At 39.9% G+C, this 13,805-nt stretch overlaps 1 protein-coding gene across 9 annotated transcripts in view; it reads right to left on the bottom strand.

The window, feature by feature from the left end:
• Window positions 1-13,805, bottom strand: part of KCNIP1 (potassium voltage-gated channel interacting protein 1) — a 547,511-nt gene that overhangs the window by 66,606 nt on the left and 467,100 nt on the right. For 3 of the 9 annotated variants that reach the window (XR_012160271.1, XM_073355980.1, XM_073355982.1), the window contains exon 2: window positions 7,981-8,013. The exons of 5 other annotated variants lie outside the window; for them this stretch is intronic. Coding sequence is in view for 2 of the 4 variants with exons in the window: in XM_073355980.1 (XP_073212081.1) it covers window positions 7,981-8,013 (33 nt within the window). In the remaining 2 variants the exon portion in view is untranslated. Of the gene's footprint in view, window positions 1-7,788; window positions 7,831-7,980; window positions 8,014-13,805 lie in introns of those variants that run through there. One more of the 9 variants, XM_073355986.1, reaches the window with a different exon arrangement.

The raw sequence follows: 13,805 nt of genomic DNA, 5'->3' as shown, positions 1-13,805 counted from the left end.
GTGTCTACCCCCCCTCCCTAAACCGCCCACCCCGCAGCCGTGCCCATCTTACCGGGCACTCTCAGGAGAGGGAGGATCGGTGACACTGGGCGCGGCACTGGGTAACTCGAGGGGGTGGAAGACCACGAGTGTCGAGGAAGCCCCCTCGCTCTAGGCCACCAGGTAACTTAAGGGGGTGGAAGACCACGAGTGTCGAGGAAGCCCCCCCGCTCTGGGCCCAGGCTAGCCTGAACACTTCTCCCTCCTGAAAGCTGCTGTGTTATACCTTCTGATTGCGTTGTTTTGTTGCATAGTTGTTTTGTTTTCTTTGGTAATTCTGTAAGTGTTACCAATAAATTTTCTTTCTGTTTCAAAAAAACAAACAAACAAAAAAAACCTTCCCTGTTAGCTTACCCAGGGAAAAGGGACCTACTTAGCCTGGGGCTTGTATATCTGCCTTCTGTTACTCTCCTATAGTCATTCTGCCCGACCCTGTCACAGTATTTAGGCCTGTTTATTTGCCAGAGAGAGAATTTTGAGGTTTTTCAAATATACTTGTTTGTGCCTTATGTCCTTATCAACATATGTGAACAAGGAAGAAAGAAGTGTGTTGGTTCTGCCTACAACAAGATGGTTTTTTTAGTATAATAAAAAAAGATAAGAAATAGAGCTAAAATGTTGCTGGATATGGTTGGAGATTAATATACAACTGCCTTGACTCCTTTCCCAAGACAAGGTCAAGCAACCAGTTGGGAGGGGCAAGGTATGAGAAACACAAAAAGCCAAAGAAAAAGTAGCCTTGGCCAGGACACAACCTCACTCTTCTGGTACTGAAGCCTCCAGACTCAAGACCCTCCAAAACGGAACATGACCATAAATTGTAAGGGGTGGGACCAGGGACGGGCACTACCAATATAATTAAGCCTGCTAAGGAGGAGGAGGGGAAAAGGAAAAGCTCTACTGGTGTACAGAGCTATGGTTATGCTTCCTTGTTAACTCCAACAGGCATTGCATTGCCTGCACTTTGGACTCTGGCCTTCTGCTTTCTGTCTGGGTGACAAGAACCCAGGGAGGGCAGCGGAGCCCTAACAAGCTGCACGTGAGTATTCAAGGAGAGAATTTGGCCTTCATTGTTTAGACTCTTCAAAATTCTTACAGTATTTTCACAGCATTTTTTAGTCATTGCTTAGTTTTTTTCATTCATTTCTAGGTCAGTTTCTCCAGGCCTTTATTCCTTCATTTCTCTCTGGATTAATCAGCGTTTTCCTGAATCTGATCACGGTAATCTCAATATTCTTATTTGTGATACAATGCTCCTGCATATCATCTAAAAATCATATTGTCTTTATTAAATATATTGCATTAAATCACATTGTCTTTATTAAATGTACACCTCCAATTTGCTATCCGCTATCACACATCAGCTCAGTCTTTTCCAGACTCTCAGCTTTTCAAGTACGTCTCTGTGTATAGAAATTGGGTGTGTTTGACCCTCAGAGGTACAAAGCTGCATTTTTCCTACACTGAATCTCACTTTTTAGTGATGTGTGAACATAAGAGTGTCTCACAAGGTTTTCTCTCAATATTTATTCCATCGTGTTACTGGAGACTAAATGCCAGGAGTGATTTTTTTTAAAGAAAAATTTCAGTAACACAGTTGCTCTTTTCCAATCCTCGAGTGTATCATTGGTTCTTCAGCACTTTTAAATAAATAATTGCCAGTGGTTTAATAATGTCATTAGCTAATTATTTTGTTAGCCCAGAGATATCTATCATGCAGACTTGATGATTTATTCATCTTTCCCACTCATTCCCATACCTTATTTTTAGAACAGTAGCTATATCGACTAAGTTTTCCTTTCTTCCTAATTTCCTATACATCTTTTTTATTTTTTCTGGTTAAAATAAGATTTTTAACAAGCAGGTAGTTCATCCATTTTGGACGTGTCACTGGTGTGGTCTCTCTCCTCACTGTGCCTACTTTCCCTCCAAATGAAGTTGTAAAAGCCTTACTTGTTCTCCTTATTTCATTTGGTTAGCATTAACTAAATGTGCTTCTTTTTTAGTCCTTATGTCTTCCACACAAGCCTTGATTAACTAACTAACCTTGTCTGGTTCCTTCCAACTTTGTCCCTTTTTAGTACAGCTTTTTTTGTAGTTCCAGGTCATTCAATAAATTGCTCATGAAGCCATACTGGCCAGTTTTGGTTTCCTGTTTTTCAGTGGTAACAAAATTTCTTGCAATTTAATTCTCATGTTTGTTTGAACATCCTCCAGTCATCTACCACACTCATGGAATTTAATATGTCCTTTTATAGAACCTTACTGCTTCATTTTTGTACCTACACATGTTCTTAGCTTCAGGGATACACACACATATAAGTATTTGTTGAGGACCTAGGTTTCTGATATCTTAGAATAGTCAACTGAATTCTTACACTTTGAAGTGCCCAATGAATCCATTTCTTAATATTGTTTGTCGACAGGAATTTGTGGTCACTGTGTACTCTCAAATTCTCAGTCAGTTCCTCTCTATGGGTAAGAATATATCCTGGATGGGTTCTCCTCTGGGTGGATTTTCTATTTCCTGGCTCATAGTTCTCCTCTACTTCCTGTTCCTGACATATCTATTTGAGAATCCATATTTAGCTGTATGTGTCACCCCAAGTAGGAATACTCAAATTACTGTTCCCTATAACTCTGAATGTCATGGTTGGTCATGACACTCTAAAGTATTTGAAACTGAAACCTGGCGCTTTTTCTTTGTTTTCCATTGATACTATTTCCTACTGCTTTCGTTATCACCTCTTTCCTTTTATGTTTCACCCATGAAAACTTACTGCACTCACCATTATGAACATTCCACCAGTAAGAATCATTATAGAGATGTTGTCCTTGAACAGACAGTTTTACTTAATTACTCAACCTGGAGTTCTTGTTGGGGTCCTCAGCAGCTGCTGGAGATGCAGACAACCATAGTAACTAAGCAGTATGTTTCCCCATGTGTGCATAGTGATTAATGTTGCTAACTTTTTCTTTTGGATCTAGATCTTGCAGCAGTGATCTGTGCCTTTGACACTTCTACAGTGGACTCTATGTGGAGCTATTTCTAAAGACAAGCGGGAAACTCCACCAAGTATACAATGTGATTATCCATTTGCTTAGCAGTCCTTGCAGAGAATAGACATTACAACTGTTCTCTCTGATCAGCATTTATTCCTTTATCGAATCATAAAAGTGTAGGACTGGAAGGGACCTCGAGGGAGTCATCTAGTCAAGTCCCTGGCACTCAAGGCAGGAGTAATAACTAGACTATTCCTGACAGGTGTTTATCTAGCCTGTTCTTAAAAACCTCCAATGATGGAGATTCCACAACTTCCCTAGGCAATTTGTTCTAATGCTTAACCACTCTTACAGTTAGGAGGTTTTTCCTATTGTCCAACCTAAACCAACTCTGCTGCAATTTAAGCCCATTGCTTCTTGCCCTATCCTCAGAGATTAAAGAGAACAATTTTCTCCCTTCTCCTTGTAACAACCTTGTATGTACTTGAAAACTTATCTCTCTTCCCCTCCAGTCGTCCCCCCCCTCCTGTCTTCTCTTCTCCAGACTGAGCAAACCCAATTTTGTCCATCTTTCCTCATAGGTCATGTTTTCTAGATCTTTTATTATTTGTGTTGCTCTCCTCTGGACTTTCTCCAATTTGTCCACATCTTTCTTGAAATGTGGCACCCAGAAGTGGACACAATACTCCAGCTGAGGCCTTGTTAGCACAGAGTAGAGCAGAATAATTACTTCTCATGTCTTGCTTACAACACTCCTGTTAATATATCCCAGAATGACGTCTGCATTTCTTGCAACTGTGTTACACTGTTGACTCATATTTAGCTTGTGGTCCACTATGACCCCCAGATCCCTTTCTGCATTACTCCTTCCTAGGCAGTCATTTCCCATTTTGTATGTGTATGGCTGATTGTTCCTAAACAGAGTACTTTGCATTTATCCTTATTGAATTTTGTCTTATTTACTTCAGAACATTTCTCCAGTTTGTCCAGATCATTTTGAATTATCCTCCAAAGCACTTGCAACCCCTTCCAGGTTGGTATCGTCCGCAAACTTTATAAGTGTAGTCTCTACGCTATTATCTAAATCATTGATGAAGATATTGAGTAGAACCGGACCCAGAACTGATCCCTGTGGGACCCCTTTTGTTATGCCCTTCCAGCTTGACTGTGAACCACTGATAACTACTCTCTGGGAGTAGTTTTCCAAACAGTTACGCACCTGCATTATAGTAGCTCTATCTAGGTTATGTTTTCTTTGTTATTTTTCTGGATGTAATTCGTTAGTGTTTTTTATGAATACAGATCAAATTGGTCAGAGTCCTGTAACCTTGCAAGATCCTCATGCCATGCCATAGCTTCAGCACCTTAACTTAATTGTTACTTGCTACGATCAAACTGGTTTAAACAGGTGGGATTCGCAGCAGTACCTTCCACTCTGGAATTTGCTTTCCTCTTAATGGAAAGGAGCCAGAGCCTACTGACCTTAAGGGCATATTGGAAAACTTATCTTTCTTTTTCAGGCCTTTGCCTGTAAGAGACAGGAGAGGACATTATTAGCCTGGTGGATGGGGTAAGAGGAGATTTTCTTACTGGTCAAGACTGTAATTTTTGGTATATGTATTTTTTTCATAAATCAAACTGAATAAATAGTGTCTTTACTTTACAAAGAATAAAAACCCTGACACTGTTACATAAGCATGAATGTTTTATGGATTGCTGCTGGTGAAGATTATTGCATTCTATTGCTTTTGCTGTTTGCTTGAGAATGGAGATGGAGTTTTCCTTAAAATAGATCAAACATGATATTTTAACTACACACACAGTTTGGAAATTATTTAACAGGGTTTGTTTTTCAGATCTGATTTATAATCCCCTATATTTATTCTAATTATACCTTTGTTACCTTTAAAATTTGAGCATTTCCTTACCTAGATCCCCTTGAAAATGAGTCTCTCAAAGTGAATTTCACCATTGTAAACGACACTGAATGGAATTTACATTTTTGTAAATCTCCAGTATCAGAAGAGAATAATTTAAGCCTCTTTCTGTAAGAGCCAAAATAACATCAAATTGTCAACCTATGTACACATCCACACACATCCTGACAAAATATATAATTTCATCATGAGGGAAAAAGATTTTTTCAAGCACAAATGGAACTCGCTATTTATACACAAGATCTGACAGAAGGGTACAATCCTGCTCCCACTGACACCAAAGGAAAAAAATTCCATTGATTTCCAAGTGAGCAGGAGTGGGTCCAATATTTCATCTTTCCCCACAAATCTTTCAGTGTCACTAGAATTAAGGCTTCTATATCGTGTCCTTTAAGAAAAGAAAAATGTTTAACTGTCATATTAGACAAAAAGCCATTTATTGAATTTCCTTCGTTAATTAATTTTAATTTCTAAAAAATGTAATGCATATCAGACATTTGCCTACATATTTCCAGGTCAAACAGAACAATCAGTTACCATGGCAGGCAGTATCCATGAAATAGAAAAAACATTCATTAATTCACTACTTCTACCACTAGAGGGCAGATAATATACCACCAGTCTGAAAATAAGATACCGCTGCTTTCAAAAACTTTGTTGGGATTAAATATTCAAGTATATTTATTTACTTATTTTACAAACTATGAAAGAATGCCTAATCAATGTTCTGGGTTAAGATACACTTAATAAATAAATAGACCCATCAGTCTCCTCAGATGAAATCAGCAACAACATCACTTGGGCTTGTATCAGATGTTAGACTCAGATATAGTGTCACAACAGGTTGTATATACAGCCCCCTGCCATGGTCACTGTAACCAACCAAAATAAGTGACTGAGTGGTTGTCCCTAATAGGGCAAAATCTTGAATAAAGATGTTTCAAGCCATGCCACAGTCAGTAAACTCTTGTGAAGCAGTACTCTCTTGAGCATCAAACACCGCACTACTGCTGATCTGGGTACATAACCTATGTCAAGACATGTCACCTTAGTTTCCCCATCAGAAAAATGGTGATAATGATATGTTCCTTTGTCAAGAACTTTGAAATGTATGGTTTCAGAACCCCAATGAGTGGTCTCACTGAAGTTAAGTGAGGTTCCAACATTAATAAGCTATACACCCAGTAGTAAGTGTTTGCATAAATAGAAGAAGTGAGCCTTGGGGCTTGTCTACATGGCGAGTTAGTCGTAGCAAGCAAGGGTGATAGTCTACAGCGCATTAGCTTGCTTCACAGAAACTCACTCTGTGGACCCTGTTTCAGGCACACTAACAGTTCTGTAGTCCACTTTGAGTTACTCCCATTTCAAAGAGCAGTACATCAAAGTGCACTACAGAGCTTTCAGTATGTGGTAGCAGGGACTGCATGGCAAGCTAGTATGCTGTAGATTCACACCCTTGCTTATAGAATCATAGAATCATAGAATATCAGGGTTGGAAGGGACCTCAGGAGGTCATCTAGTGCAACCCCCTGCTCAAAGCAGGACCAATCCCCAATTAAATCATCCCAGCCAGGGCTTTGTCAAGCCTGACCTTAAAAACTTCTAAGGAAGGAGATTCTACCACCTCCCTAGGTAACACATTCCAGTGTTTCACCACCCTCCTTGCTGCACACTGACTTGTTGTGTGGTCAACCCTCAGTTTTTGGCCTGATCCGGCAAACACGTAAAATTGGGTATGCTTGCAGAACTAGATTGGGAGTCAGCTATGGGCTCGATCCTACTCCCATGGAAGTCAACAAACTATGATGTTTTCCAGACTGCCAGTTTAGGTGATGGATTAGGAAGTCATATTGATGTATCACACAACCTGGAAAGGGTTAAGTAGGATTTCCTTATGGTAAATGTTAATTAAAAAATTGCATCAAGTACCCACTAAAATATAAATTTAATATGAAACATATTTAATTAAAGTTGAACTATAATTTATTAATAAATCATTATTATTGCCTGGTTGGAGAGATTAATTTCTATACCAAAGAGACTTTAATTCCTTTTTGTTTCTACATTGGCCTCTCAATATCCACCCCGTTTCTTGGAAACATCAAAGATCATTTCAGCTTAATTTTCCTCACTAAATCAACAGCACTGAAATTAATTACACAAACAGTTAAGCTTAATGAACATATGATGCCTGTAAGAGTCTTGGTGAAAACCAACTGTGGAGAAAGGTTGTATTAAAATGTGACATAGAACATAGGAAAATACAGTCTGGGAATCCTTTTGCTAATACTTGCAATGACTCATGTAAACTTATCTTATTCACTAACACTTTGCCTTCTGTTTCCTTTTGGTACATTTAATTCTTTTATATGCAGGAGAGCTGGAATGATTCAGACACTTGTTCTCTCCACACTTTGAACTGTGGAAGGTGCTCTGAAATTATTTTATACACTTTCCGTATTCACTCTGTGCATTCCCAAGGTCATCGAGATCACTATGTGTCCTCCCATTGATTCCAGTGGGTTTTGGATCAAGACCTTATGTTCTTCTCTGCCTTTCTTCTAAATTCCCAGCTTTTTTCCACAGGGTGAATTATAAGTGAAAGTCAGAGTAAGTCTGAATGAAAGGGGGCAGGGAGAAGAACTAGTCTACACATTTGTAGGTGGTTTCCACTTGTACCAAACGAAGCCCTAAATAAATGAGCTAACCTGCTGCATCTAACGCTGCACAGCACATCAAAGAATAAATCATGGAACAGAAAGAAGAATGGATGACTGCAGATTATGGCTACACACAGGACACTTCTTACCCAGGTACGGGGAATTGCGCAACCTGAAAATATACCCTGGGAGGTAGGTAATCTTCAACCACCTTTACTTCATTTGCTAACAAACATGTGAAGGGGGAGCAGAGCTGATCAAGTAGTACCTTGCTCTTGCTTAGGAAACTGCTTCCTTTGAAAGTTAAATGACCAAGATAGTCAAATTGGTTTAAATTTTACCTCTCTGAGACAGGTAAGACCATCGGGCGAAGTCTAGGAAAAAGTAAGAAAACAATTTAACAAAAATAAAATTAAAACCATATACACTATTGTCTTGTTTTTTGTTTTTGTTTTTTTAAGTGAAGCTGGATGGGCCCTTAAAGAGATCCGGGATCTTCTGGTTCCTATTTGGATGTGCCATATCTCAGTCCGTTGCTTCTCTCTCTTATGCAGAAGGGCAGTTAAGGAAGTCAGGGTTCCCTCTCCCCTGTATGACAATGAAACACAGGAAGTTGCATGAAGGAAGATGTGCAATGGTCATGCAACCATGCGATCAGTGGCAGAGATCAATGAGGTGGGGATGCAACATGACACCGAAGGAGCAATACGTTCTGATACTGAGCGCTTCTGAAAGCAAATCCTCTCCCTCATGCAATCTTAAAAGTTTGGACAGAAGGGCTCCCTTTTTCCAATGGTGGGAGCCTTGCATCTTTTTCTTCCTCGTCCTGGTCAGAATACTTCTTTGGCTGTAGAAATGAAAATCGGTTAGTGGAGGAATAACAAAGTCCATGGGGCTGGTGGCCTGTTCAGAGTCACCACACTTGCAGCACAGTAATTTGATACAATTCTCATGCACCTTGGAAGTGTTATTAGTAAATTAGGTTTAAACAAAAAGAGTTAGGTTGGCTTTTTTGTTTGTTTTAGAACTGTAGTTAGTTCCACTTTGTCTCACTCTCTTTACCTTAGATTTGGTCTGCAACCATTTATGAAGAGTCACGTAGATCTTTAGAGCATTTCTCAGTATATCAATGTACACAAGTTTCCCGGCCTTCATTCCATGCTGTGAAGCTCCTACCTCTGGGTCAGTTCAGCTTCCATTTGTTTTCTTAGCTTCCATTTAGTTAGTGCCACACAAAAATACCTAAATTGTATGCAATGCTTTCCTATGTTCCCCTTCATCACATTCTCCAGTTCCGAATACCTGATCTCTTCCTGGCCAATCACTGTGCACCACCAGAAAGATCTCTGGTGGACTAACAGAACACACAAACGAGCACAACTTGCTCAGCTGCTGCTGATAGATGAATGTGTCACCATCTGAATTATATCTGAGTTAGGTAGGAATTCCCTTGCCAGTTTGAGGCCAAAGATCAAATGGGCCATAGACACCAAACCACACAAGCTCATCCCTATGGGAGCAGCCCTGCAGGTAAGCTGTATGGGCAAGGAAGTGTGTGTGAAGGAAGCCGGTACTGCTACGGCACATCTGTGCCTGCCCTTACTGTTCTCATAGCTCCATTGATGAACTTACACGAGCTAAAGATCTGCCCCCTAAAATCCTTAGGCCACGCTGAATTTCATGGAATAACATTGAATTCTTGTAAAAAACACAAGCAGACATCCCCTCCCTTACAAAAGGGCAAATGGAATTATAAGGACCCACGACAAGGCAAAGGTGAGCTTACATTTTTATTCATATTGCCCAAATATATTATTCAGTTGTTGAACCGTTACAGGAAAGGGGCTGAGAGCTAGGCAATCATCACAAGCTTTCCTATTTCACTCTCCCCTGAGCCCAGCTTGATGGATGGGGTTTCAGCTAATTCTAGACTCGGGTGCAGACAACATGATTAGATGACAAAGCCTTTAGAATTATAGTTGTGATTGCATATTTAATGCTTGCAGGAATGGAAGTAATTTAGTATCTGGCCCTAGACCTAATTGATTCATTTAAACACAAATTATTATTTTTAATACTTTTACATATTTTTCTGCAATTGTATAATAGCTTTCTCTTCAGAAAAAAACTGCCAAAGTCCAGCTCATTCTCAATTATTCTCTGTGCTGTACCCCTCAAGAAATAAAGTGAGGGCTACTGAACAAACCAACCACACACCAAGATGAAAAATGAATCTGATGCTAACTGAGTCTGTAACGTCACATGCTCCCTCCCCCCCCCCATATATATTTCATTGTGTAGCATACACAGGCACTGAATCAAGTTCTGGGAATAGATGTAAAAACACATACAGTTTTGAAAAGGACCTTCAGAAAAACAGCAGAGGAGCAGACAATGTCCATGAAAGTTTTCATAAGAACATGAAAAGAAAGCAGTGGTGTAAAGTAACAACCCTAAAACCCAAAGACAAAGACAATACATCACCCAACAAGGAGAAGGTTCCTCAGAAACCCAAATGCAAATAGCTGAATGTGAAATATCAGAATCCATTTCTTATCCCTTGGGACACACCCAACTGAGTTACATGAATGCTTCTACCAGCCACGAATGAACCCACAATAGAGAGGCTCCAGCCAATTCCCTCAATTCCCCTGTCTTGCACACCGGAACTGTACCATCTTGCCCTGGTTAGAGGCCTGGCCAGTGTAAGCTCATTACCTAGTTCATCACTTCTTCATAGGAAAGTAGACATGCACAAGCATTTGTAACCTGTACTGAGATTTGCTAAGCACTTTAGACAAACTCACTGGTAAGGATAAAACATTAAAATAAGTTTATTAACTATAGAAAGATCAATTTTAAGTGATTATAAGTGATAGGCATAAAGGCCAGAATAGTTACCTTAAGAAAATAAAAAGTAAACATTCATTCTAAAACCTAAACTTTTAGTCTAAGCAAGAGTTGACTCAAACAGCTTTTCTCACCCTGACAGATGATACAAGCAGGTAGGTTACAGTTCCTCAATACACAGGCTGGGACTACGTTTCAGCCTGGGACCAAAGTTCCTCAGTTCAAAGTCTTTGTCCTCCAGATGTTGTTCCCAGTCTTGAGTTGGGGGGAGGGGGGAGAGACCAAGTTATGATGTCATTATCTCTCTTTTTATGCCTTCTTCCAGCTTACTAGAAAGATCCTTGCTGTGAATTCCCAATCCTGAACTTCCATTCTGCAACACCACCTGTGAGCTACAGCAGTTCATCCTAACAGTAACAAGGTGCCACTGAAAGACTAGCTAATACATGTGTTTACTTCGTCTCCTGTGGAGGATGCCTCTATGCATCTCCTGAATAACTGCAAAGATTTTCAATTTATCTTTGCTCATTTTGTATAACAGCACTTTGGAGATCCAAACACATGGAACCCCCATACAAAAGCCTCCAGGGCACAGCTGTACTGTGGAAGTTACAGCACAACATAAAATATCAGATAACTTCATTACTTGTGATACAGTAGCTTTCAAAGATAGTTGGAAACCATGCTATGTGATGCATTTTGCTGCTTCTCTGAGCAGGAATAATACATGCATACATACACCATTTGCCTACCATCTCTAGCTGATTTTCTGGGGATGCACACTAGCTGATTTAGTGGGGACTGGACAAACCCTCAGTTAGCAACCCACCTTTCGTATATGCTATGGACAGTTCATGCCCTGTTGCTTGCACAAGTGATTAAAGGGAACCTACATACTCTGTTGAACAAAATAAGGCAGGATTTTAACTTGATTAATTTACATCTAGTGAGGGGACACAACTGATTGGAGATATACAATTATATGAGGGTCTCACCTTACTTTTGGCAATTACAATCTCTAAGCCACTGCCCCATCCCATCCTGCACTAGAAACATATCTGTGGGTGAACAATTCTTTACAAGTGCTCCCGCCTTTCCAGTCCTATTTAGTTTTGAAGTATCTTGAGAATGGGGTAGAATGAAAATGTCCCATTTCTCAGTGTTTCCCTGTATTATTTAAATACGTTTGACTTTGTCTGCAGAGTCACAACAATATCAGTTTACACTATTAATGATAATAGAAGCCCTAAACTCTTTTGATTGTGTCTGTCAAGGTTCCTCCCCCACTCTGAACTCTAGGGTACAGATGCGGGGACCTGCATGAAAAACTCCTAAGCTTACTTTTACCAGGTTAGGTTAAAACTTCCCCAAGGTACAAATTAATTTTATCCTTTGTCCTTGGAATAACCACTGCTGCCACCAAACTCTAACTGGGTTTACTGGGAAACGTAGTTTGGACACGTCTTTCCCCCCAAAATCCTCCCAACCCTTGCACCCCACTTCCTGGGAAAGGTTTGGTAAAAATCCTCACCAATTTGCATAGGTGACCACAGACCCAAACCCTTGGATCTGAGAACAATGAAAAAGCATTCAGTTTTCTTACAAGAAGACTTTTAATAGAAATAGAAGTAAATAGGAGTAAAGGAATCACCCCTGTAAAATCAGGATGTAGGTACCTTACAGGGTAATTAGATTCAAAACATAGAGAATCCCTCTAGGCAAAACCTTAAGTTACAAAAAAGACATACAGACAGAAACAGTCATTCTATTCAGCACAATTCTTTTCTCAGCCATTTAAAGAAATCATAATCTAATGCATACCTAGCTAGATTACTTACTAAAAGTTCTAAGACTCCATTCCTGTTCTATCTCCGGCAAAGCAACATACCAACAGACACACAGACCCTTTGTTTCTCTCCCTCCTCCCAGCTTTTGAAAGTATCTTGTCTCCTCATTGGTCATTTTGGTCAGGTGCCAGCGAGGTTACCTTTAGCTTCTTAACCCTTTACAGGTAAGAGGATTTTTCCTCTGGCCAGGAGGGATTTTAAAGGGGTTTACCCTTCCTGTTACATTTATGACAGTGTCCCTGTCTTTTAAACAGGGACAGCACACTTTGTATTTTGAAACAAAATGATGCAATGCCATTTGGCACCACACCAGTCTCAGTAAAAATGAAATAAAAATGAACAACATTTACATCGCAGCTCTCTACACAGTTGAATAATTTTTGCATGGTTTATTAAGCTAATGTATTTCCTACAATATCCGTATTTCACAGACCACAGAATCTAGCAGCACCTTTAGTTTCAGTCTGTTAAAGTGAAAAGCTGAATACGTTCTGCATCACATCTTCAATTCAATTTTATGCATCTCTCTGCACCGAAGGTAGCTCAGATTGACACAGGGTAGCGTTAAGAAAATAATTCAACATTGTGCTTTTTACCTAGATCTTAAAGGATAATTTCCCCAAGTTTATATTGTTTTAGCATGGTACAAGTTTATACCTTAGGGCACCATATGGAGTCCCTAGCAAAAATAAAAATCTGTGTAATAATATAAAGCTCTTAAGCACTGCCATCTCCAAGATAATGTTCTTATTAGGATGTAGATTGGTGTAAGTAGAAACCTTTTCACAACTGGGGTACTTGCTGGCTCTGGGAGGCTGCAATTTGTCTCTAATTTACCAAGTCCAGCCCAGCTAGGTAATTCCTGTAAGCCAACTATTAGTGAGTGATGTGAAATGGGGTCTGACTTTCAAGAACACCACTTCACATGTTATTTCTACCTGACAGAAACCACTAAGTCTCAGTGATCTGATGAAGTAATGGGTGAAAAACAAGAGAATCTAACAGTTCTTTTTTTATGAGAGTTATGGTATCCACAAGTTAATAGAACATTAGGTCTGATTTAACATTCCCACCAGTTTCAGATTGGTGTAGCCTCAGTGACTCCAGTAGATTTATATCATAATCAAACCTACTGGGCCTGGTTCTGGAATCACTGGCCCCTTTACAGTGGCTCAGCCATCCAAAAGAGGCCACAGAGCTAGCGTGGTACTGGGAACTCTCCCAGTGCAAGAACAGCGTAACGGCAGCCCTGCATAACCCAAAGTCTATGGACATGCTGAGAAAGTGGTCAAGGAGGAGGAGGTACTGTTGGGGGAAGCAGCCAAAGTGCTTTATGCTTCCAACTATTTTGTGCTGTGGATTAGTCCGTTGATGGCCATGCCAAACTGCTGTAAATTACAGCAGTCTCTGCAGTTGCTCTAACTTCATTCTAGTAGTTGCCATGACCATGGGCATAACTGTTGGTATGA

Source organism: Lepidochelys kempii, chromosome 8 (genome assembly GCF_965140265.1).
Source record: "Lepidochelys kempii isolate rLepKem1 chromosome 8, rLepKem1.hap2, whole genome shotgun sequence".
NCBI lineage: Eukaryota > Metazoa > Chordata > Testudines > Cheloniidae > Lepidochelys > Lepidochelys kempii.
This window is presented reverse-complemented; position numbering and strand designations above follow the sequence as displayed.